Raw genomic sequence first — 26,896 nt, 5'->3', positions numbered from 1 at the left:
ACTATATTTTACCTGGATGGTATAGGAGCCTCCTAACTGGTCTTCCTGCTTTTCCTGTGCCCCACTAGAGTGTAGGCCAGGGGTTGACACATTGCGGGGCTTGAACTCATGACCTTGAGATCAAAACCTGAGCTGAGATCAAGAGTCAGGTGCCTCACGCATTGAGCTGCCACCCAGGTACCCTGGCAAATTTTTTTCTGTAAAAGTGTGGATAGTAAATATTTTAGGCTTTGAGAATATGGTCCCTGTTGCAACTATTCAACTCTGTATTATAGCTCAAGAGCAGCTATAAACAATATATAAACAAATGAGCATGACTGTGTTCCAATAAAACTTAATGGGCACTGAAATTTGAATTTCAGATAATTTTCTTTTCTTTTTTTTTTAAAGATTTTATTTATTTATTTGTCGGAGGGGGGGCAGAAGCAGGGGGAGCGGTAGGCAGAGGGAGAAGCAGGCTCCCTGCTGAGCAAGGAGCCCATGCGGCACTCAATCCCAGGACCCTAGGATCATGACCTGAGCCAAAGGCAGATGCTTAATGGACTGAGCCACTGAGGCATCCCTGTAAAAACCATTCCTAGCTAACAGGTTGTACAAAAAAGGTAGTAAGCTGGATTTCATCCATAGGCTATAGTTTGATGACTCCTGTTCTAATATTAAGACAGAAGTCAATGATTTTTTTATAGTTTTATTGAAATATATTTAATGTGAAATGCATTCATATTATATATAATATGAATGATAAAATCTCCTATTTAAATTGTACAGTTCAATGGTTTTTAGTATGTTCACAAAGTTGTGCAACCATCATCACAATCTCTTTCAACATCCTAAAAAGTTACTCTGTACCCATTAACAGTCATTGCCAATCCTGCCCACCCTATCCTTCCCACCCTGTACCTCAGCTCTAGGCAACAACTAATCTACCTTCTGTCTCTAGAACTTCGCCTATTATGCACATTTTATATAAATTGAATCAATACAATATATGGTCCTCTGTGTCTGGCTTCTTTCACTTAGCAAAATGTTTTGAAGTTCATCCGTGTTGTTACATGTATCAGTACTTCATTCCTTTTTATTGACAAATAATATTCCATTGTATGGATATCCATTTTGTTTGTTTATTCATCAGCTGATGAACATAAGGATTGTTTCTACTTTTTGGCTACTATGAATAATGCTGCTTTGAACATTTGTTTACAAGTTTTTGTGTGGACATAAGTTTTAATTTTTCTTGGGTATATACTTAGAAGTGGAATTAACTGGGTCACATGGTAACTCTAACTTTTTGAGGAACTGCCAGACTGTTTTCCAAAGAAGCTTACAAATTTACATTCCCATCAGCAGTGGGTGAGGGTTCCAATTTCTCCACATCCTTGCCAACACCTGTCATTGCCTGTCCTTTTGATGATAGACATCCTAGTGTGTGTGAAGTGATATCTCATTATGGTTTCCATTTGCATTTCCCTGATGGCTAATAATGATTTTTGGACAGGCCTTAGCAGTGGGGAAAGTGATGGAAATGTGTGAGGCTGTTGATTTGTTTGAGATGGCTACTGATTCTCCAGCTGTATTTACACTCTGCTTCACAGAATAAACATCACTTCAATTAGACCAGCCTAAGTGTTTATTTCTTTGAAAACACTATTTCCAAAACATAAGCACTTGTTCTACTGTATCTTTAGGGAGGCAGATCCACATGATTCTTCAAATACTTCTAATGCTCACACAACTTGGGACTTTGAAATTGGACCCACTCATTGGCCTCTGAGTTGCTACCTCCTATACTGAAGTTGCTTCCCAGATAGATTTTGTTTCAATTTGGAAAGTGAGGATAGGAAAGGAATTAAAGGGCTTTATAAACTGTTTGTATAGCTGGCTTGTGTTCTTTAAAATGGTTCTTCAAAAAATTGCCTTGATCTCCTTGATTTTCTGCAATGAACAAGTGACTCCCTCCTTCCCCACAATAATGGAGCTTTGGCACAGAGTCATCAGCAATCTTGACACGCCAGGCCGTGTAAGTAATTTTGAAGCCACTTGTAATCAATTCTAGCGCTCCACTCCAGACGTAGTTAAAACCGATTTTATTTTGGGCGCCTGGGTGGCTCAGTCGGCTAAGCGTCTGCCTTCAGCTCAGATCATGATCCCAGGGTCCTGGGATCGAGCCCCGCATCGGGCTCCCTGCTCAGCGGGAGGCCTGCTTCTCCCTCTCCCACTCCCCTTGCTTGTGTTCCCTCTCTCGCTGTGTCCCTCTCTGTCAAATAAATAAATAAAATCTTAAAAAAAAAAATTTATTTCAGGTGGATAGCCTTAAAAAAAATAAAAAGAATACTACAACAACTTGTGTTGGAATATGTTAAGGGTTTTTTTTAGGGTTTTGATTTCCAAATATATAATAACTTTTAAGAAAAAGCATTAAATTATTTAGTAAGGATTATCTACAAAAACACTCAGTGTAGGGGTGCCTGGGTGGCTCAGTTGTTGGGCATCTGCCTTCGGCTCGGGTCATGATCCCAGTGACCCGGGATTGAGCCCCGTGTCAGGCTCCCTGCTCCGCGGGAAGCCTGCTTCTCCCTCTCCCACTCCCCCTGCTTGGGTTCCCTCTCTCGCTGTGTCCCTCTCTGTCAAATGAATAAATAAAATCTTAAAAAAAAAAAGAGTTCATCTGTCTAAAAAACAAAACAAAACAAAACAAAACACTCAGTGTAAAATGTTCTCATTCCTATATGACCCAAATATGCATGATCTACCTCAATTTTCTTCTAAGAGGTGTTCAGGAAGCACAGCTGGTAGTGCACTGAGCTGAACTGTGACTTGTTGGGTCAGTGCTTATGGAGATGGATCCAGTAAACAACATTTTGTCCAGACAGTGGGATTAATATGGAGCATGGCCCAATGGTCCTTTCTAGTCATAACATTTAGCTTTTCTAGGTTAAAAAAAATCATTGTCCAAAAACTAAGAATAAGCTACTTAAGATAAGCCATAGAAATGGTTTCTGTCGTTTGAAGAAAAGTTAAGATTCAAGAAGAATGTTAAAATAGGATTTCCAAGAGTCAAGGAACCAACTCAGCAGTTGGTTAAGTCCTATCCCGGGGCTGTGGTGGCTACTGGTATAGGTAAGGCAGAGTCAGGATGAAATCCTTTATTCAGTTTATTGATTACTCTAACTCATTCATCACACTTCCCCATTAAGAGGGTCATCTCAGCAACCAAAATATGAAAGGACACAACACGTAGTGATTGATATGAGGCCTATGTTACTGATCACTCCTGGAAGACAAGAGTATCTTACCTGCAACAAAGGCATCAGCTGCAAACCCAGCGCTTGCTCATAGAGTAAGTTCAATTCTGCACAACTGGAGAAGGAGAGTTTGGAAGTGTAGAGGTAATAGTGCACATGCCTGAATGTGGAACCGTCTCTGTCGATGAATAGCCTCTGGCTTTCCAAGGAGGTCAAGGCTGAAGCCTCTTTCCACAGCAGGGAGTCTGGAAACTGAGCGAGTTTGCTTCTGGGAACTGAGAAATGCCAGCCCCCAACGTTGAAATGAAACAAATCCTCTGCTGATTCATGAGGCATGCCAGGCTCCTCCTAAAAGGGGAATAAAAACAGAGCTATGCGAGAAAAAGAAATAAAAAGCATCCATCTTGGAAAGGAAGAAGTAAGATTATCTCTATTTGCAGATGATGTGATCTTGCATATAGAAAATCCCAAGGAATTCACTAGGAAATTATTAGAAATGAGTTTAGTAAGGGTGAAAGATATGTATCAATTGTATTTTTATTTTTAAATTTTATTTATGTATTTATTTGAGAGGGAGAGAGAGAGAACACAAGAGTGGGGGTGGGGTGGACAGAGGGAGAGAGAGAATGTCAAGCAAGCTCCACACGCGGCACAGAGCCTATTGAGGGGCTTGATCTCTCAACCCTGAGATCATGAACTGAGCTAAAATCAAGAGTCAGATGCTTAACTGACTGAGCCACCCAGGCGCCCCTCAATTGGGATGTTAATACACAAGCAGTGAACAATCCAAAAATGAGATTCAGAAAACAATTCTATTCCAATAGTATCAAAAAGAACAAAATATTTAGGAATAAATTTAACAAAAGAAAGGTAATACTTGTACTCTGAAAAGTTCAAAACATAGTTGAAAGAAATTTTAAAGACTTAAGTAAATGGAAAAACATCTCATGTTTACCAATCAGAAGACTTAATACTGTTAAGACTGTAATACTCTCCAGATCTACAGATTGAACACAGTCCCGATGAAAATTCCAGCTGCCTTTTTTTTTTTTGGCAAAAATTGACAAGCTGGGGGTGCCTGGGTGGCTCAGTCAGTTAGCGTCTGCCTTCAGCTTGGGTCATGATCCCAGGGTCCTGGAATAGAGCCCCTCATCGGGCTACCTGCTCAGTGGAGGGTCTGCTTCACCCTCTCCCTCTGCCCCTCCCCCCACTCATGGTCTGTGTTCTCTCTCACTCACAAATAAATAAATAAAATCTTTTAAAAAAATTGACAAACTGATGTTAAAGTTCATATGGAAATAAAAGGGAATAGTAAAAACAATCAAACAAACAAAAAAACCCTCCAACTCTTGAAAAAGGAGAACAAAAAAATTTTTTTTAAAGATTAATTAATTAATTTGGGAGAGTGAGGGGAGGGGCAGAGGGAGAGAATCTCAAGCAGACTCCCTGCTGAGCTCAGAGCCCAAGGTGGGACTTGATTCCATGACCCATGAGATCATAACCTGAGCTGAAATGAAAAGTCAGACACTTAAGTGACTGAGCCACCCAGGCGCCCCAAGAACAAAATTTGATGATTCACACTTCCCACTTTCAAAACTTACTAAAAAGCTATAGTAGTCAAGATAGTGTGCTATTGTATAAGGAAAACATATGGATAAGTGGAATACCATTGAGAGTCCAGAAATAAACCTTGACATTTATAGTTAATTGAATTTGACAAGGGAGCCAAGGCAATCCAATGGATAAAGAATAGCCTTTTCAAAAACTGGTGCTGGGACAGCTGGACATCCAAATGCAAAAAAAAAAAAAAAGTTAGACCCCTACCTCACACCATACATAGAAATTAACACCAAATGGGACAAACCTAAAAATAAGAGCTAAAACTATAAAACCCTTAGAAGAAAACACAAAATCCTCATGATCTTGGATTAGGTAATGCCTTCTTAGATAAGATACAAAAAGCACAAGTGAAACAAATAAGCAAATAAAACTTCATCAAAATTGCAAATTTTTGTGCTCCAAAGGACACCATCAAGATTTGCAGATCACATATCTGATAAAGAACTTGTATTTAGACTACATAAATAACTCTTACAACTCAATAATAAAAATAATAATAAAAAGATGAACAATCAGGGGCGCCTGGGTGGCTCAGTCGTTAAGCGTCTGCCTTCGGCTCAGGTCATGATCCCAGGGTTCTGGGATTGAGTCCCACATCGGGCTCCCTGCTCGGCGGGAAGCCTGCTTCTCCCTCTCCCACTCCCCCCTGCTTGTATTCCCTCTCTCGCTGTGTCTCTATCAAATAAATAAATAAAATCTTAAAAAAAAAAAAGATGAACAATCAAATTTAAAAGGGAGTAAAAAATCTAAAAACACATTTCTCTATGCTAAATGAAAGAAGCCAGACACAAAAGCCACATATTACATGATTCCATCTATGTGTAATGTGCAGAATAGGCAAATTTATAGAGTTGATTAGTGGTGGCTTAGGGCTAGAGAGGTTGTGGGGGAAATGCACAGTGACTAGTAACAGGTATGGAATTTCTTTTCTTTTTCAAATAATGAAAATGTTGTAAAATTGTGGTACTAGTTGCACACTCTGTGAATATACTAAAAACCACTGAACTGTAAACTTTAAATGTAAATTGTAGTATGGGAATTATTTTTTAATAAAGCCATTTTAAAAAATAAAAAAAAAACGTTTAAGACAGAGAGTTAGGAGGTCCTGCGTTGGGCTCTGCACTCAGCATGGAGTCCGCTTGGGATTCTTTCCTTTTTCCTCTCCCTCCCCCTCTGCCCCTTCCCCTGCTCTTTCTCTCTCTTAAATAAATAAATAAATAAATAAATAAATAAATAAACAAACAAACAAATAAATAAAATCTTTAATTTAAAAAAAAAAGGAGAGAGAGAGTTGTGAGGAGGCGCTCCCTACCCCTCTGAGTGCATGCAGAGCTCTCTTGGGATCGTACCTGCAGAGACACTACATTATTGAGACCATAGCAGAATAGCTGAATGTTGTGGTTTCCTTTTTGTATATACAAAGGCAGCAAAGATCATTAACCTTCCTCAGCTCATTGTGAAAAGTTCAAGGTTATCTATTCATATAAATGTACTATTTTGCTTCAAGATAACCTAGCTTATCAACACTATAGAAAAGTAGAACATATGAACATACAAACCATCTGTATCAGATTTTAAAATAAACAAGGAGGACTACTCTTGTAAACAAAATTTAAAAGGTGGTAAATAGTATATAAAATTCTACCTTAAAAAGAACATAAAAGAATTCTAAATAAAAATTATGCATGGTGAAGCAATTGGGGTGCAATGTACTGATATTTATAACATTTTGAAATGCATCAAAAAACCAATATGGATTGGTAAAGGGATGGACAGATGGACATATGATAAAAACAAATATAGCAAGATGTTCACTGTAGAATCCAGGCAGTGGGTATATAGTTCGTTCAGCCTTTCTGAATCCTCCAAATTTGCATTAAAATGTTGGTGGGGGGGGGAAGAGTTGGTTGCTCAAGAGAGGAAAGGCTCACTTCTCCAACAAAACCTGCATCTTCTATTTTGATAGCTGAGGAAGGAAAATAAATGGCATGCAACAAAGAAGTGGGTGGAGTTCCTTTCTCTTATAATAACTGGTCTAAATAATTCAGAAGAGCAATTATATATGCCACATTTGAGGCTAGAAGAGTTAAAGGCACCATGAGAAAGATTACAAATTTTTAAATGGTGTCATGATTCACAGAAGCTGAGTAAGAAAAGCCAATCTAACCAACTAATCTACACTTTTGAGTCCCGGCCCTTTTAAAAATGGCTACAGCTGAGCATGACAAACTGATGGTAAATAAGGGCCCCACCCAGACCAGGAAGCATAAATAAGCAAGAACTCTTGATTTTGCTTTCAGTTCTTCTTGAAGGTGACTAGCTGGTTGATAGCTCAGTGTAAGTGCTCCTACTATGCAGATTTTGGCTGCCAAAGAAGACCCACTCCTGGACGGTGAGCTACAGTTCTGTTCTCAGTCCTCTTTTCTTATTAAGGATAGGCTTTGACAAGCGTCTTTGCTCAAGAGTTTGCCTCCTTCTTACACATACATGTCCCATCCACAGGTGGGCTCTCAAGAGATGCCTGCTGGAGTGAGGGTAGGGGTTAAGGATGTGGCTGTTCTTTCTAGAGTTTTCTTTCCAAAGACTGCACAGGGTTTGTTAGAACTATCCCAGCCTGGGGAGAGCCCTCGGTCAAAGGCAAGCTTGGGGATCTGTAGTACTTGAAGGGCAAAATGCTTCTTGCCAGACTGCCTACAGGAAATGGGGTAGCCCTCGCATAATCTCCAGCCCATTCCAAAGAGTATCTCTCTTTTCCGCACTGATCCTCCCTCCCAAAGGAGCACCTTCCAAATAGACTTTTAGAGCTGTAACCACCTCATGATCTAAAGACAGGACTTCAACTCCTCAGAGCCAAGTTCACCAACGATTCAGATCTGGGGCTCCCTCCCTATCATGCCTGAGAGAGCCGCCCCCGCCCCCATCCCCATTCCCTACCCCTTCTCATTTGGATCTGGACACCTCCCCCACCCCATTTACCCGCCGGCCACTGCCTGGTCTCAGAGTCAACAGCTCCAAATGCTGAGACAAGAAGAGCTTCACCTTGTCAAGAGGCACAACTCCACCTCTCAGAAGCCCCCCAAAACCTCAGACCTAGAACAATTCATCCCTCAAAACAGGCGCATTCTTCCAATCCCTCAGAGCCAGTCCCCAAACCCTTCAAAGCTGGGACCATGTCCCACCCCATGTCCCAGAGCCAGGTCCCTAACCCCATAGCCCTAATCCTTGGCCACATCACCTCCCCAATCGCCGCTTTGGTGTTTTTGGCGCCCCCGCCAGGGCGGGATCCATACCATAGTCCGGACGCCTGAGGCGGGTGCGCGCGTGATCACAGCACTAACGGCCTGGGGAGATGGGCGGCACGCGCGGTGGGGCGGGGCCTGCGGCGGGGGCGGGGCCTGGCGTGCGCCAGCCTGTCTCGTGGACCGAGACAGGTGAGGGGCGGGCGGGGATGGCGGAGCAGTGGGATCTGGACGAGGAAGGCGTCCGCCGCCTGGGGGCGCTGACTCTGGAGCAGCCCGGTAGGGCCAGGCCGGGAGGACCTGGGCCGGGAGCGTGGGGTCTGAGGCTGAGGGGAGAAAACTGAGGTAGAGGTGGGGGAACCTGAGGTAGACGCGGCGGAATGGCGGCGGAGGAGCGGTCCCTGAGATGGAGAAGGGGTTACTGAGGCAGAAGAGTCACACTGAGGTGAAGGTGAACGACGTGAAGTAGCCTGAGAGTCTGGGGAGGAGGGCGAGGAATGGAGGGAGACGAACGGAGTCTGAAGTGGAGGAGAAAGTGGATTAACGGGACACTGCGGCCGGAAACAGAACTGGACAGAGTCTGAGCTAGGGGAAGGAAACGGAGCCCCAAGAGGGGCATTGGCGGGAGAAGGGACGTGCTGAGAAGCGCCTTTGAGGTGGCGGTGCTCTTGCGGAAGGCACGAAGGGCGTTCGTTTTGGCATTTTCTGAAATTTCAGACCCAGGAGGGTTTTTCCTGTTTGGGGTAAAATGGGAAAGGATGTTCCCTTATCAGTCCCTCTCTTCGTTTAGTCTCCGCCTCAAGAACTTGGCCATTTCTTTGATCCGTCCGGATGTGTGGCTTCCTTTTAAGAGACCCTCAGAAAGGGGCCTCAGTTGTGAAAGCAATAGCAAGCCGCGAGCTGGTCTCTCAAGGCGCTGGAGAGAACTGGCTGAGCCACTGCTGACCCCAACTTTGACCTGGGCTCTGATTCACAGAGCTTGTTTTCTGAGTTTCTAAGGAGTAGACAAGTTGGGAAAGTTTTATCAGCATTCCTAACTCAGCTTTTACCCTTATTAAATTTACTCTATCCTTAATGCCGGGCCCTGTGTTAAATGCTTACCCCCCACCCCGCAATATTTAATCCCCATAACAGGCCTGTAAAGCAGATGCTGTTATTGTGCCTATTTTACAGATGGGTTAAAGTTTAGTCTCCTGCCCAAAGTGACACAGCCAGGGTTTATTAACCCAGGACTCTTGAGTTCAGAGCCTGTGCTCTAACCTTTACAAAAAGTTGCCTTTCTTGCTTCTTCTAGTACTATTTATTTGTGGGATATGAAATAATTGGTTTTATTTTGTTTAAAAATTATTATTTAAAATTTATAAAAACTAGTGCATGCTAGTAACAAACATTACATGAATGAAGAGGTTATTAATCTTTCCTTCCTCTGGAAATCTCTCCACCCCCAACCAAAGGTAGTGGTGTGGTGTGTATATGAATAGACTGCAGGTATTTCAGGTTTGTTTTTTCTTTTTCAAACTACTTTGAGCTCTCCTGTTTTACAAGTTAGCTAAGAAAAGCTTTATTGGTTTGACACACTTTTGTACTTTTTTTGCCTTTAAAAAAATGTTGATTTAGTTTTATTTGGTTGGGGGTGGGGCATATACTCCTTACATTCTCCAGCTATAATGGCACATGGCAGATTTTTTTTGCTTGTTTTTGTTTCCTTGTTTTATTACAGTTGTCTGAATAACAAAATTGTGCTCATTCTGACAATTCAAACAATGCAAAACTAAAGTAAATGAATATTCTTCCCTCTCCCTCTTTCCATACCTTTTCCATACATCTACACATAGGTATTTTTTTTAATGTATAAGAGCATATCTATTATTTGGCAATTTGCTTTTTTTTTTTGACTTATCAATAAAACATACTTTAATGTGCTGTTATATGCATTATTAAATTAAGTAAAAAATCACAGTGGTCATCTTTGGGGAGAAAGGCTTTTATTCTGTACTTTTCTGTACTGTTGGAATTTTCTGGCTATGTAATAAGTGTTATTTTCTTTTTAATGTCCAAAGAGATGATCTTGTGGTGCAGTTATACACTGTTTTGTATGTTTGTTTTTTTGTTATATTTCCCTATACTAAAAAATTCCCATAAATGTTTAAATTATCCTTTGTCATGCAGAAAATTTTCATCTTAAGGGAGTCAAGTTTATTTTTCCTTATGATTTGTGATTTTTTAGTCTTATTTTTGAAGTTTTTCCCTACACTGCTGAATAACATTTTTTTCCTAAAAATTTTGCTGCTTTGCTCTTCACCTTAAGTCTAATCTACCTGGAATTTATTTTTATATACAATGTGTGATTTGGTATAATTGTATTTTTTTTATACTGATCTCCAGTTTCCTCAGAACCTATTTATAGTATCTCTGCTATATTCCAAGTTCCTTTGTAAATGTGTAGGCTCTCTGTTCTGTTCCACTGTTCTGTTTGTCTATTCCTACACCAGTATCACACTTTTGTAACTACTGTGGCTTAACAGGTTTTGATAACTGGTAAAGTCAGTGCCCTCCTTCACTTTCCTCTTTTTCCTTCAAAGTTGTCTAGGCTATTCTTAGCCCTTCATTCTCTTTTAGAATCAGCTTGTCAGTTTTCATCAAAGCATTTTAAGCAGGGATGTGTCCTGATCTAATACTTATTTTTAAAATATGACTCTCACCCATTAGAAGCCTGTTACAGTAGTCCAGATAAGAGATAATGAATGGCTTGGACTAGGAGGATGACAGTGGAGATAAAAAGAAGTGGACAGAGTCAAGGTGTATTTTGTGGGTAGATAGGACAAGACTTACCAAAAAAATTGAATATGGGAGTTGGGGAAAGGAAAGATTCAAAGATAAACTTGGTTTAGGTTATTGCTGGGTGGACGATGGTGCTATTTATTTAGAGAGAGCACAAAGACTATGTGGGAAATATTGGCTTGGGGAAGGCGAATCAAGAGTGCTGTTTTGAACATGTTAAGTTTAAAATACCTACTAGACATTCAAATGTGAAATTTTTAGTAGGCAATTGGATATACAAGTCTGGATCTCAGAGGAGAGAGGTCAGGGTTAGAGTTGTGAATTTTGGGAGACACTAGCAAATCAGTAATACTTAAAGTGATAAGAATGGGTGAACTCACCTAACTAGAGAATGTGGATGGAGAATAGAAGAAGGTTTAAGACTCATCTTGGGATATTTCAATCTTTAGATGTTGAATAGAGAAGGAAGAACCTGGTGTCTTGGAATTTAAGAAAGGGTAGTGTATGAAGGAAGTAATGGTCAGCTGTGCCAAATGCTATTTTTTTTTTTTATTTGAGAGAGAATGAGAGAGAGAGAGCACACGAGAGGGGGGAGGGTCCGAGGGAGAAGCAGACTCCCCGCTGAGCAGGGAGCCCGATGCGGGGCTCCATCCTGGGACTCCAGGATCATGACCTGAGCCGAAGGCAGTCGCTTAACCAACTGAGCCACCCAGGCACCCCTGTGCCAAATGCTATTGACAGGCTAAGCAAGCAGAGAAATGTCTGTTAGATTTGGCAACATGGAACTCATTGGTCACTTTAACTAGGGGAATTTCGAGAGAATGGAGGGAAGCCAGGCTGGTTTGGGATGAAAAGGGAATAATATGTGAGGGAGAAGAACTAGTGAAGGTAAGACCTTTCCTGAGAAATGTGGCCATAAAAGAGAACACAGAAGTGGAATATTAGTTGGGGGATATAATGTGGGATCAAGAACAAGTTTTTAGTGGGTTTAAGATTTTATTTATTTATTTATTTTTATTTAATTAATTTATTTATTTGACAGAGAGCACAAGCAGGGGGAGGATTAGAGGGAGAGGGAGAAGCAGGCTCTCCATTGAGCATGACCTGAGCCAAAGGCAGACACTTAACTGACTGAGCCACCCAGGCACCCCAAGAACAAGTTTTTTAAAGACACAATATACTAGAACATATTTGTATGCTGATGATAATTATTTGGTAAGGAGAGAAAATATATAATTATGTACTTCTTTGGCTTTTAAAAATAATTCAGTTATTTATTATATGGGTAATATAATTATTGTACAGTGAAAAGTGAGTCTTGACCACCCCCTTCCCTGGCCCTGACCCAGTTCTCCTAAAGACAATCACTATTACCAATATCTTGGATAACTTTCCAGAAATATTCTCTACATATATCACTTATTTTATAATTTTTTTTATTAATGGCAGTATATAAATATATACAAGAGTAGAGACAACAGAATAATGAACTCCCATCACCCTACCTCAGCTGGTATTGTCAATTCATGGCCAGTCTTCTTTCTTCTGTACCTCACCTAACTTCTACCCACGCCTAACCCCCTGCACTGTTTATTTTGAAGCAAATCCCTGTCATATGATTTAACCCATATATATTTTAATGTATATATCTTCAAAAGAGAACTCTTTTAAAAATAATAATCACTTATAAACCTAAAAATATTTGTTTATTTATTTATTTATTTATTTATTTTAAAGATTTTATTTATTTATTTGAGACAGAGAGAATGAGAGACCGAGAGCATGAGAGGGAGGAGGGTCAGAGGGAGAAGCAGACTCCCTGCCGAGCAGGGGGCCCAATGCGGGACTCGATCCCGGGACTCAACCTAAAAATATTTAATAGTAATTTCTTGATATCATCAAATATGCACCCAGTTTTCTCATTTCACCAACTGTCCTATAAAATTTTTCTGATTCAGGATCTATGTAAGGCCTACTGTAATTGGTTGATATTTGTCTTTTAAAAAAAATTTTAATTCCAGTATAGTTAACATACAGTGTTACATTCATTTCAGGTATACAATATGGGGATTCAACAATTTCATGCCTCACCCGTGCTCATCTCGGCAATTACACTCCTTAATCCCCATCACCTGTTTCATCCCTCTGGCAACCATCAGTTCTCAATAGTTAAAGAGTGTTTCTTGGCTTGTCTGTGTTTTTTTGTTTTTTCTCTGCTCATTTGTTTTGTTTCTTAAATTTCACATATGAGTGAAATCATAGGTATTTGTCTTTTGTTGACTTACTTCACTTAGCATTATACAGTTGATACTTGTCTTAAATATTGTTTGAGCCATAGGTTTCCCCTTCTTTTTTTCCTTGCATTTTCTATTGTTCTTAAAGAAACTAGGCCATTTGTCCTGAATAGTTTCTTACAATCTGGATTTTGCTCATTAAATTCCTAAGATGTTTAACATTTTCCCCAGTTCTTGTTCCTATGAATTGCTACTTAAGTGAAGCTTGATTTGATTCAGGTTTGTTTGTTTTTGTGCAAGACTACTTCATAGGTGAGAGTATACTGTCATGAAGTGTATAATTATCTGGTGTTCTTTTTGTGACATCAGCTATTAAACATGACTATGTAAAGTCCACTAATTCATTAGGGATTGCAAAATGATAATTTTCTATCTTTCATTTTTATTAGTTGTAAGTTGTATATAAAAAGACATTTCCTATCGGGCGCCTGGGTGGCTCAGTCGTTAAGCGTCTGCCTTCGGCTCAGGTCATGATCCCGGGGTCCTGGGATTTTCTTAGCATCCTCTAAAGGTAACCAATAAGAGAGTTGTTTTGTTTTCTTAGTGTCATTATAAATTCATGGATTTAAGTGTTTTTGGTGTGTTCTAATCTACTATAGTTATTATCATAATTGCTGTTGAACTTGTCCCTACTTTGGCTAGTGGGAAATCTTTCAGGCTGACTCTTGAGGCTTTTTTTCAGTTTTACTTATTTGAAACTCTTTCATCATCCCTATAAATAAGCTTTATTAAAGATTATGAATTCAGTTTCCAAGTGAGCTATAAATGGTTTTCCATACAGAGATTATTTACTTGATTTGTTATTTTCATGAGCAAAACGTGTTTTGACCCATTAGGGTTATGTAGCTTATATATTAAAATAGGAAGATTATTCTGTTTTTTGTGGGTTTTTTTTTGAAGATTTTACTTATTTATTTGAGAGAGAGAGACTGAGATAGCGAGAGAGAGCACAAGCAGGGAGGAGAGGGAGAAGAAGCCTCCCCGCTGAGCGGGGAGCCCGATATGGGACTCGATCCCAGGACCCTCGGATCATGACCTGAGCCGAAGGCAGACGCTTAACCAACTGAGCCACCCAGGCGCCCCTATTCTGTTGTTCTTGACATCTTTGATGTGCAATGTTTGATTAGATCTCTGATCTGTTTGTCTTCACTGTCTTTATAAACACTGAGACTGCATAATCTCTTAAGACCTTGCACTTCATATGAATCATAAAAGAATATCTGTCACTGTGGCAGTTTATCATTTGAATGATAATTCCAGTTCCTTTAAAAATATTAAAATGTCTGCCCTTCAAAACAGCGGGGAAAGGCATGAGAAATGCTTCAGGGCACTGATAGAAATTATAATTGACCGTAGCTTTTGTCCCATGGTAACACATTCTTAGGGTACCAGACCATTGCATACAATAGGACTACCAATATGCTGCCCTCAAAGTCAGGAAAAAAATTTTTTGAGATATAATTCATATACTATAAAATTTAATGTATATAATCTAGTGCCACTTAGTTCATTGCGCAACCATTACCATTAGTAGTTCCAGAACATTTTTATCAGCCCCAAAGGAAACCCTGTACCCGTTAGGCAGTCACTTTTCATTTCCAGCTTTCCCGAGCCCCTGGCAACCACTAATTTGCTTTCTGTCTCTATGGATTTGCCTGCTCTGGATATTCCATATAAATAGAATCATACAATATATGGCCTTTTATATCTGGCTCCTTTCACTTAGCATGGTATTTTTAAGGTTCATCCATATTTTATCATGTATGGGTACTTCATTTCTTTTTTTTTTTAATAGAATTTATTTTTTAAAACATTTTTAGGTTTATAGAAAGCTGAGCAGAGAGTACAGAGAGTTCTATAAAAGCTCCCTCTTCCCCCCTCATACTTTCCCCATATCTCCCCTATTATTAATATCTTGCATTTGTGTGGTGCATTTGTTATGATTGATGAACCGATACCAATATATTATTATTAACTGAAGTCTGTTGTTTACATTAAGATTCACTCTTTGTGTTGTTTGATTCTGTGGATTTTGACAAATGTATAGTGTCATGTGTATACCATTACAGTATCAAACAGAATAGTTTCACTGCCCTAAATATCCTCTGTGCTCCATCTGTTCATCCTTCCCTTTCTACTTAACCCCTAACAACTACTCATCTTTTTACTACTACTTTCTACAGAATGTCATACAGTTGTAATCATTTAATATGTAATCTCTGGCAACCAGTAACTTTTTTTTTTTTTAAGATTTATTTATTTGAGAAAGAGAGCATGAACGCATGCAAGGGGGCAAGGGGGGAGGGGCGGAGGGAGAGGAAGGAGAGAATCCCCCCCCCCCCCCCCACCCACCAGCAGGCTCCTGGCTGAGCAGAGTCCAACACAGGGCTGCAAGGCTGAATCACAGGACCCTGAGATCTCGACCTGAGCCAAAATCAAGAGGTGGATGTATAACCGACTGAGCCACCCAGGTACCCCCATCCACTAACCTTTTTAAAAAATCTTTTAATTGAAATATAAATGACATACAACATTATATTCGTTTCAGATATACAACATAATGATTTGATATTTTTATACATCATGGCATGTATACATACAATAAATCTAGTTAACATTTGTCACATTACATAGTTACAAAGAAATGTATTTTCTTGTGATGAGAACATTTAAGATCTACTTAGTAACTTTCAAATATGCAATACAGTATTATTAAATAGTGGCCATGCTGTACATCAGTGATCTGTTTACTGTTGCCTTTTTCACAATGTCTTATAGTTGGAACCATATAAGTATAACCTTTTCAGACTGGCTTATTTCACTTAGCCATATGTATTTAAGGTTCCTCCATGTCTTCCCATAGCTCAATTGATAGCTCTTTTTTTTTTTTTTTAAAGATTTTATTTATTTGTTTGACAGAGAGATAGAGAACACAAGTAGGCAGAGGGAGAGGGAGAAGCAGGCTCCCCGCAGAGCAGGGAGCCCGATGCGGGACTCGATCCCAGGACCCTGGGATCATGACCTGAGCCGAAGGCAGCCGCTTAACCGACTGAGCCACCCAGGCACCCATAGCTCATTTCTTTTTATTGCCGAATAATATTCCACTGTGTGGAGGTACCATAGTTTATCCATGCATTTACTTATTGAAGAGCATCTTGGTTGCCTCTAAGTTTTGGCGGTTATAAGTAAAACTGCTATAAACATTCATATAAGCCTCTATGTACAGGTATAGGTGCTATAAATACAGAGGTTTCTGTGTTGACATAAACTTTCAACTCACTTGGGCAAGTATCAAGGCACATGATTGCTAGATCATCTGGTAAGCTGTGTCTAGTTTTATAAGACACTGCCAAGCTGTCCCAGGCGCCCCTAGAGCTACATGGGTGCCCCTGATCTTCATTTTTGAAATGACCTTTTTTTAAATTTGAGTTCTGTCTTTATTTTCAAATCTTCCTTTTCTTTCTGATAATTTTTCTGAATTTTTCTAATTCTAATTTACATTTTTCAGCAATTTTCAAACTTTTTGGTTTCAGAATATTTAAGAAATATAGGAGTGACATTGTCTTATATTCTTAAAAATATCTTTTTTTAAAAAATATTTTTATTTATTTATTTGACAGAGAGAGACACAGCGAGAGAGGGAACACAAGCAGGGAGAGTGGGAGAGGGAGAAGCAGGCATCCCGCAGAGCAGGAAGCCCGATGCGGGGCTCAATCCCAGGACCCGGGGATCATGACCCGAGCCGAAGGCAGACGCTTAACAGACTGAGCCACCCAGGCGCCCCTAAAAATATCTTTAATGTCTTAACTGGAGACTTCTAGAGTCTCATATCTGCTTCTGTATTAAATCTCAAGAAATGGTTGAAAAATATATATTTTTTATATATATTATATATTAGTATATAGATTAAAGATTTTACTTCTTTATTTGTCAGAGAGAGAACCCGATGAGTGGGGAGCAGCAGAGGGAGAGGAACAAGCTGGTTCTCCACTGATCAGGGACCCCGATGCAGGGCTCGATCTCAGGACCCTGGGATCACGACCTGAGCCGAAGGCAGACGCTTACCCAACTGAGCCACCCAAGCACCCCTGGTTGAAATATATCTTTTAAAAACGGGGCGCCTGGGTGGCTCAGTTGGTTAAGCTACTGCCTTTGGCTCAGGTCATGATCCTGGAGTCCAGGGACAGAGTCCCGCATTGGGCTTCCAGCTCAGCGGGGAGTCTGCTTCTCCCTCTGACCCTTCCCCCTGTCATGTGTTCTCTCTCTCTCTCATTCTCTCTCTCTCAAATAAATAAAATCTTTAAAAATAAAAATAAAAATGATGCCTCACACAGATAAGAGGTTCAAAAAGAGGGAAGTATTTTAATAGCCTTGCAGAGAATTGTGGATATTCTTCTTTGATATGACATGAAAACTGGACAAATGGTAGTTTCTTAAAAATTGAGTTGTGTGTGGAATCTGAAACTATATCAGCGTGCTTTTTGTACTCTGTTGCATTTGAAATCCATTGGTACATCTTGCATTTAAATGGATCTTTTACCCATGCATGATTTTGTGCATCCGTCATTTGAGAGATACTAATTCACTGAGTTATGTATGTCTTTCAAATGCTGACAAATGTCATTCTGTATAACATATAAAATAAAATTTTCATTTGTTAATGTCATCAATCTCGGGGCGCCTCGGTGGCTCAGTCAGTTAAGCGTGTGCCTTCAGCTCAGGTCATGATCTCAGGTTGTGAGATAGAGCCCCATTGGCTCTGTGCTCAACTCCGTGCTCAATAGCAGCTTGAGATTCTTTGTCTCTTTCTCTCTCTCTCTCTCCCTCTGCCCCTCCCCTCTGCATGCATTTTCTCTCTCTAAAATAAATAAATCTTCAAAAAAATTTTACACAGATGTTTTCCCTCAGGGCATCCACCATACTTTATTATGCAGAAGTACTTCATAAATATTTCTCATTTAGTCACACAAATAAAACAAACATGTGCTCAAAGTTCAGAATTAATAAAATTAACCATTTTTACTGCTTTTTAAAGGACATTCTTAAGTGAAACTGGCTATTTTTAAAAATTGCAGGTATGTGATGGTAAAGAATACTATGACTGGGCGCCTGGGTAGCTCAGTCGTTAAGCGTCTGCCTTTGGCTCAGGTCGTGATCTCAGGGCCCTGGGATCGAACCCCACATTGGGCTCTCTGCTCAGCGGGGATCCTGCTTCTCCCTCTGCCCCTGCTTGTGTTCCCTCTCTCACTGTGTCTCTCTGTTAAATGAATAAAATCTTTAAAAAAAGAACACTATGACTGTGAGTGTTCCTTGAGTCATCCTAAGGCCCCAGTAGTTTTGCTTTTACACCATAACTGCAACAGTGGAAAAGCTAATATTTTTTTAAAGATTTTATTTATTGGGCGCCCTGGTGGCTCAGTCGTTAAGCATCTGTCTTCGGCTCAGGTCGTGATCCCAGGGTCCTGCGATCGAGCCCCACACTGGGCTCCCTGCTCTGTGGGAAACCTGCTTCTCCCTCTCCCACTCCGCTTGCTTGTGTTCCCTCTCTCACTGTCTCTCTCTCTGTCAAATCTTTTAAAAAAGATTTTATTTATTTATTTGAGAGAGAGAAAGAGAGAGAGAGAGCATGAGAGGGGAGAGGGTCAGAGGGAGAAGCAGACTTGCTGCTGAGCAAGGAGCCTGATGCAGGACTCCATCCTAGGACTCCAGGATCATGACCTGAGCCAAAGGCAGTAGCTTAACCAACTGAGCCACCCAGGCGCCCAGTATTTTAATATTATTATGAAAGTAATTTTTAAAAAATATTTTGATTTTTGTGGACCCCTGTACATGTCTCAGGGTCCTTCAGGGGTCTAGGAACCACTTTGAGAACTGCTACATTTTGTTTTTGTATGTTTTAGCTTGTTTCGAAATATTAAGTTACGATTTTCATTTGTGATATATCTTTCCGGAGTGCTTTCATTCTTTAGGGGTAATACTCTCTTTTTTCTTTTATTAACGTCATATAAAATTGGACTGTAATCCTTTCCTGTGGCTCCTTAAGTGCAGTAAGTTTTCCTATACTTTTACATGCTAGGGTGGGCCAGAAGAGCTTTTCTAGTTTCAGGGTTTTGGAGCTCCCTCTTCTGTTCACAAAGTGGAAAAAAAAAAAAAAAAAGCTTTAGGCTTCCTGGTATCTGCCATCTTTGCTTCTCTCCCCACTTGTATCTGGACCTTCTCTTTTTTTTGAACCTGTTTCTGTCCCATTCAATGTGGATTCTCCTCCCAGTAATTTCTCCCTGATGTGGGTCTTATCTTGAAAGCTGTCTTCAGTTTATTACTTTTTGGAGTTTATAGGGTCCAGACTGCTCTAGCACCTTAAACCTTATTTCATTGCAGTTCCCTGGCACTCACCTGCAAATTGGATCTTGCAGAACCTCCTTCCAGTCTTTGTTTTTTTTTTAAAGATTTTATTTATTATTTGACAGAGAGAGAGATAGCGAGAGCAGTAACACAAGCAGGGGGAATGGGAGAGGGAGAAGCAGGCTTCTTGCCGAGCAGGGAGCCCGATGTGGGACTCGATCCCAGGACCCTGGGATCATGACCTGAGCTGAAGGCAGACGCTTAACGACTGAGCCACCCAGGCACCCTCCTTCCAGTTTTGATCGCTATTGTATGTAGCCCACCACACTTGCCAGTGAGTTCCTATTGACAATTTTGACATTCTCCTCTTTTTAGTGCTGTTAGAAGTCTAGTTGACTTTCTTCTATATATATGAGTATATTATATAAATATATATGTATATACTTTAAAACATAGTTACACAAAAATGTACTTTTCCCTCACTTACTGTCATGGAGATCTTTCCATATGATCATCTACAAGTGTCTACCTCATTCTTTTTAATAACTGCATAACAATAATTCACACATATATAGTAATTATAAGTACTGTTCTAAGTTTTGTTTAATCATTACAACATCTTATGAGTTAAATACTGTTATTATCCCCATTTTACAGATAAGGAATCTGAAGTACAGAGAGAGTAAGTGACTTGTAGAAAGCCACAGATCTAGTACTTTGTCCTGTATCCATCTACTGTTATTTAGGACATCAAGTTCTACTCTTCTGCTGATAGACCCTGTGATCATTTTCTTTTTCTTTTTTTCTTTCTCTTTTTTTAAACTATCCTAAAACCTTTCTTCAATTGATAGCCACGTGTTTTTATTATATGTCCTGGCAAATTTTTTTTTAGTATAATCCATAGGGCTAAATCCTAGCAGTGGGATTGCTACATTTTTTTTTTTTTTAAGATTTTATTTATTTGACAGAGAAAGACAGCTAGAGAGTAAACACAAGCAGGGGGAGTGGGAGAGGGAGAAGCAGGGTCCTGGCTGAGCAGGGAGCCCGATGTGGGGCTCGATCCCGGGACTCTGGGATCCCGACCTGAGCCGAAGGCAGACGCTTAATGACTGAGCCACCCAGGTGCCCCAGATTGCTACATTTCTTTTTAAATTCGTTTTGAGAACTTTTGGAGACTTTTATTACATCCTTCAGGGTGAATAGAGAAACACAAGGGTGCTATAAAACCAAGGTTTGGTTTCACTGTATTAGGTGATATCACTGCTTTTAAAAGGAAAATCTGATCTTATGAACCTTGATGTAGGGCCTTTCACAAATGGATTATGGGAGGAAACCTATTTTCACTGACTCTGTTTTTAAGCAGAGTTCATAATCTATCTACTGGTGATCTCTTTTCAGAATTGGTGGAGTCTCTTTCATTGCAGGGATCTTATGCTGGAAAAATTCATTCCATTGGTGATGCCTTCAGAAATTTTAAAAACCTCCGATCCTTAGATTTATCAAGAAATTTGATCACAAGCCTGAAGGTAAGTTCTATATTCTATGACTAGTCAGTTCAGCCCAATTTATTTTGGTGGTGGTGGTGGTGGTGGTGGTAGTAGTTGTTTTAATGGGAAGAAATAAGAGAGAGATAATGTCAGCCTGGGGAATATAGGATCTTCCTTTTAAGTGTTTCCAAACTAAATTTTATTATTCACTGTAAAACTCATTCAGCTTTATTCTATGTTTGAAATTTTCTGATATAAAATGTTGGGGAAATTTTTTTTTGTACTCAGGGAAAATTATATTAAACGATCTAAGGCGATAGGACAAAATTTTTATGTGTGTAAAAAATTACAAGGAGCACTTGTGAAAGTACATATTCTTAGTTGCTACTCTGAGAGAGATTCTGAGTTAGTCGGTCTGAGTGGGCTCAGGATATATCCGGGGATTCTGATGATGTTGGTACATAGTACAGAAACACTGGTTTAGATTATTTCTGTGGGTTTTTTCAAGGAGGAGGAGGAAATGGTGGCCTTGAAAATAAAGAAAAATGCCTAGATCAGGGTATGGTAGAGCAGAGGGCAAGACAGGAAAGTGGGCAGGAGCAGGCTTGAGCAGTGTGAGGATTAGCAAATACACAAAGAGCTGTACAAACATAAGTGTGTACACACAGAGGTGGAAGTTTTGTTTTCTTTGTGGTAGACCCCCAAATGGTATTTCCTCCACGTGTTGCCATTTTACCCTTATGTGCCCGTCTTGATTAAGCCCTTCTTTGCAAGACTCAAGGTCAAAGACTCACAAATGCTATTCAGGATTAGTTAATGATCTCCTGGATTATGCTGCCAGTTTTGTGCTTTTAAGGGAATACTTGTTCAACAAGACAAGCCAGACCCAAGTCTAAAACAAAGGACCCTGAAAGAGAAGTTCAAGCAAGATTTCCAGCTAGGACTCTAAAACCAGAAGCTGCAAGTTAAACTAGGTCGTTAGACTATTTGGTAACAGCCATTAATATTTGACCCATCAGTTTCAGAAAGCAGTAGTTTACAGTTGCTTGGGTCTCCTCTTTTCACATGTATCTTTGTTTGCTTGTTAATTTTCAAGGTAAAAAATTGAGTGAACATTGCCATAATTTGTTTATATACTCGCTTTCTTTCTACTTCTGTAAATTGGGCAAAAAACTATTGTGAAGATTAGCATGTGTACACTGGCATATATAGGAAGCACTTAGTAAATGTTTTCTCCAATTTTTTGCATCTATGATTTATCTGCATATGTTCATCTCTAGTAGTTCTGAATCATTTTACTTAATTTTCTCAGGGGATAAATGCTTTGTGATTATTTCTAGTATAACTTTGGGGAATACGTGAATTCATGCCAAGTGGGAAAAGTGAGAGGAAGATAGAAGTCATTTCCTTGACTTTTACACTGAGAGACATTAAAAGATTACTTGAGCTGGGCCATTAGACACATTTAAAGAGAGTCCTGATGGTGTACTGCCCTGAGAGTGGGGCCAAAGTCACTGAAAACTATTCCTAACTTCTGATCCTTTTACAATGTAGAAGTTAATGGAATTGAAAAAAGCCAGAAAGAAATGAATCAAAGTGTAAACAGAGTTTTCTATTCAGAAATGCTTTGTGTATAATCTGAGTTTTCTAAATTTTCTGCAACAAGAGAATGGTCATTTTGAATGACAAGAATAAAAAAAACATTATTTTATAAATACATGGTGGAAAATAATTTTACTGAAATTACCCTCAATGACAAAGTTCCTTCTATGGTAAGCCTTTTTACTACGAAAAGGATATGATTGTACATATATGTACATGTTTTGAATTATTGTCCTGAAATTTAATGTTGGACAAAAGCAGCTAACTAGACAAATACATGAAAATTAAACAATTATTTTCAATAGTAGATTTCAGCAAAGGAGGCATACTGTGGCTTTTCCTCTCCAGTATCCCACAGAAACAGAGGGGTGGGGTAATTCTGAAAGGAGAAACAAGGACAAGAATGGTTCCAGACTGTTCCAAGAGGGAAGACTTAAGATATAGTGTTGTTTCGTTTTCCCATATACTCAATTTATCCTAAACGTGAGGCACTGAGATAAAAGAACACAAAACATATACACACCTAATTTTTTTAAATTATATCCTTCTTCCTCAGAACTATCTCTTTTGCCTACCTCCTTCTTGAAAATTGAGGTGTATCTAGGGTCAGAGTGGATGTGGCAAGGGTGAGAGAAGGGCAAAAGTGACGTGGCCTAGCCACTGGAAGGGAGAGTAATCGGGGAGCAACAGAAGTAGAGAATAGACTGCAGATATTTCCATGTCAGATTTTGGAAGGAGGAAATGCATGATATCTTTGGATTATTTAATATATAGGACATCCAGTGCCTATCGGCTGCATTGTTCTTATTCTCAGGCATCTAAATAAGAGTTTCAACCCTGCCTTTCTCATGGGTGACTCAGGTAACATGTTTAAGGATGAAAGTAATAGATATATTTCCACCTTTATCTGTGAGATTCCTAGTCCTTACCTATGTGCAGTTTCATAATGTGGTCTTTTCCTTGCAGGGCATCCAGTACTTATGCTCACTCCAAGACCTGAATTTATATTATAACAACATTCCTTCATTAGTGGAGGTGTCCCGCCTACAGCCTTTACCCTTCCTCAAAGAACTAGATTTGAGACTCAATCCTGTTGTCAGGAAAGATACAGATTATAGGCTCTTTGCTGTGTACACGCTACAAACTCTGGAGAAACTGGGTGAGACCCTCCTCCCCTGTTCCTTGCCCTAGAATTTACATTAAACGAGCTGCCTCCTAATCTTTGGGTGTTGGCCCACAGTGTGCACTGGCAGGATATATTTGTTTATTAGTCAATATTTATGTAATTCTTTTGTGTTGGCAGGATGTATGACGAGTCCTTTTTTTATTGAATGACAATCTATGATTTTATCAGTTACTTCCAGCTTTAGTTTTCTTCAGTTGATGGTTTCACCACCACTTCCTCCCCAATAAAGAGTTTCCAGGTTGAGATTTATTTTTCGAGGTGCCCCAAATTTGCAACTATATTAGCAATAGAAAATGCATACAACCACCTTTGGGGCTTAGTCGGCAAGGAACAATAAATATTCCTTCAAATGAGCTAGTCTGTATTTCTTTATAATTTTATTGTTGAGTGTACATTTCTTGTTGATACAAACTTGGATTTGCCCCTGGGAAAGTTATTGTGGGGAAACTAATTTCTTTCAGAAACAGTGTAACTTTCAGCAGAATACTAGGCCATTTGGATTGTTTGCTGCCTAAACTCTACTTTCCTGCAGGGGTAGTGTAACTACCCCTGCAGTTGTTGCTATGGTATCCCTGTAGTCTCCCTGAGTTACTACTTGCTCCAGTGACAACATAATAGCATTAGTTTGTGACCTGTCTCTAACAAAAGAATATGAGACTGATCTTTAGTTTTTACTCTGTGAATATGGTTTTCTGACCCACTACTGTTTACTCCAAAAAAGAAACATGCTCAGACCACGGTTTTTGCCTCCAGATGACCGAGCTGTGCGAGAAAGTGAGAGAAAAGCTGCCAAGCTGCATTTTAGTCAGTTGGGCAACAGTGAAAATTTTCTTTTAGAGGTGGAAAAAAGGTAAGACAATTCTTTACAAAAAAAAAAAAAAAAGTTTTAGTTTGGTTCGGACATAGACAGCAGTGAATTCCTACTTAATGTCTTCATTTTCAGCAGAAATCTCCACAAGTTGTAAGAATCCTCAGATCAGGAAAAAGTATCTCTTCAACATACTGAAATTTCTCTGGGATGAGAATCTGGCCCTCAGAGGGAACATTTCTGCTTTCTTGAACTCTTGGGTCTGCTTTGGATATAATTATTTTTTTAAAAAAAATTTTATTTATTTGAGTGAGAGGAAGAGAACAAGCTGGGGGGAAGGGCAGAGGAAGAGGGAGAAGCAGACTCCCTGCTGAGCAGGGAGCCTGATGACATGAGGGGCTGGGATCATGACCTGAGCCTAAGGCAGATGCTTAACCAACTGAGCCACCCAGGTGCCCCTGGAAATAATTTTTTTTTAAATTTTTATTTATTTGAGAGAGAGAGAGAGAGAAACAGCATGAGAGGGGATAGGGTCAGAGGGAGAAGCAGGCTCCCCGCTGAGCCGGGAGCCCGATGCGGGACTCGATCCCAGGACCCTGGGATCATGACCTGAGCCGAAGGCAGTCGCTTAACCAACTGAGCCACCCAGGTGCCCTGGAAATAATTATTGATAATTCTCTAAAGCTGCTGTTCAAAGCTTATAGATAGGGATACCATGAGATATCATCCCCATAAATGCTTACCAACTCTTTCTTGGAGTTATGAGTACATGGTCTTTTCCTATTGAATTAGAAGGTTTACATTACCAGGGAGATTAATTTGTTAAAAGGTAAAGGAAATGTTTTTCTACAAAATCAAAAGTAAACAGACCTTGAAGCTCTAAAGTATCTGAATGGTAGATTTTTCTACTTCTTGTTACTAAAATCTGATTAAAATAAGATACCATATCTTCTACTCCAAAACTCATGCTCTTTATTTTTAAAAAGTAGCTTTATTATTTTTGAAAAACAGAAGTCATTTTACATATTATGTAAAATTTACATAATACAGAAAAGTGCAGTGAAAAAGTCAAAATCACCCCATATTCTGTTACCAAGAGTTAGTAATGTTTGGTATACATTCTTCTAGACATCTGTGTACCTACCAATAGACACATGTACATGTGTCTGTTAGTACTGTTTTCTGATGGTATAAGTAATGCATACTTATTGAGAATTTGGAAAGTATAGAAAAACCACAAGAAATAAATAAGCAACTCATAATTTCACTACCCAGAAGTAAACATTAATTGTAGTAAATATCTGCTTAGTCTTAGGTATATGTATGTGTGTATGTTTATATACAATATTCTATGTTATATAATCTCAAAATATACATTAATAATAAAATACATATATAATATTTATTTTATAGTAATTTGCTTCCTATACATACCATTTCTAGTTTGATAAGATATGAACATATCTCCACAACATTAAATATTCTTCTCCAGAGTGAGTTTTTTCTGTTTATTGCCTTTCCCCTCCATGAGAACTAGGACCTTGCTTGTCTTATTTGTTGCAGTATCCCTAGTGCCTCGAATAGTGTCTGACACATATAAGATACTAAGAAATAATTTGTTGAATGATGAATGAATGAAGTCAATGTTCTGTTGGCCTGGAATCTTTCTCTTTGTCTATTTCTGCTCTGATCCTTTATATGTTTTATAATGTAACCCTCAGCATTTTTAGTTCCCTATACATATTTTTTAGTTCTCTATTTTTTTTAAGATTTTATTTATTTGTCAGAGAGAGAGGAACATAAGCAGGGGGAGCAACAGGCAGAAAGAGAAGCAGGTTCCCGCTGAGCGAAGAGCCCGATGTGGGACTCGATCCTAAGACCCTGGGATCACGACCTGAGCCAAAGGCAGACGCTTAACCGACTGAACCACCAAGGCGTCCCAGTTGTCTGTTTTTTTAAGTCAAGTTTATTGAGAGTTTTACATAGAGTAAAATTCACCCTGCTATAAAAAGAAACGGAATGTTCCTTAAAAATTATTTGTATATTGGGGTGCCTGGGTGGCTCAGTTGGGCGACCGCCTTCGGCTCAGTTCATGATCCTTGAGTCCCGGGATCGAGTCCCACATCCGGCTCCCTGCTCAGTGGGGAGTCTGCTTCTCCCTCTGACCTTCCCCCCTCTCATGCTCTCTCTCTCTCTCAAATAAATAAATAAAATCTTTAAAAAAAAATTATCTGTGTATATATTTTGTGAACTAATTCTTATTTTAATTTGTTGGGGGTACCTTGTTTGTTACAG

At 39.5% G+C, this 26,896-nt stretch overlaps 2 protein-coding genes across 8 annotated transcripts in view; one reads left to right on the top strand and one right to left on the bottom strand.

Moving 5' to 3' along the window:
• Positions 1–8,203, bottom strand: part of KCTD19 (potassium channel tetramerization domain containing 19) — a 29,903-nt gene extending 21,700 nt beyond the window's left edge. The window contains exons 1-2 of the mRNA XM_045890925.2: positions 8,153–8,203; positions 3,294–3,590 (exon numbers count right to left, since the gene is read on the bottom strand). Of these exons, the coding sequence (XP_045746881.1) occupies positions 3,294–3,590; positions 8,153–8,155 (300 nt within the window). The 5' untranslated portion in view covers positions 8,156–8,203. The remainder of the gene's footprint in view (positions 1–3,293; positions 3,591–8,152) is intronic.
• Positions 1–26,896, top strand: part of LRRC36 (leucine rich repeat containing 36) — a 67,698-nt gene that overhangs the window by 8,144 nt on the left and 32,658 nt on the right. The window contains exons 1-4 of one of the 7 annotated variants that reach the window (XM_045890920.3): positions 8,291–8,380; positions 20,917–21,044; positions 23,574–23,766; positions 24,547–24,643. In XM_045890920.3, coding sequence (XP_045746876.2) covers positions 8,311–8,380; positions 20,917–21,044; positions 23,574–23,766; positions 24,547–24,643 — 488 coding nt within the window. In that variant the 5' untranslated portion in view covers positions 8,291–8,310. Of the gene's footprint in view, positions 1–8,290; positions 8,381–8,417; positions 15,648–20,916; positions 21,045–23,573; positions 23,767–24,514; positions 24,644–26,896 lie in introns of those variants that run through there. The other 6 variants (XM_064580905.1, XM_064580908.1, XM_064580909.1 and 3 more) reach the window with 6 other exon arrangements.

This window comes from Mirounga angustirostris, unplaced genomic scaffold, assembly GCF_029215605.1.
Source record: "Mirounga angustirostris isolate CCGP_5_RB_7025 unplaced genomic scaffold, mMirAng1.0.hap1 SCAF_16, whole genome shotgun sequence".
Lineage (NCBI taxonomy): Eukaryota > Metazoa > Chordata > Mammalia > Carnivora > Phocidae > Mirounga > Mirounga angustirostris.
The sequence above is the reverse complement of the archived record's forward strand: the minus strand, read 5'-3'. Positions and strand labels throughout refer to the sequence as shown.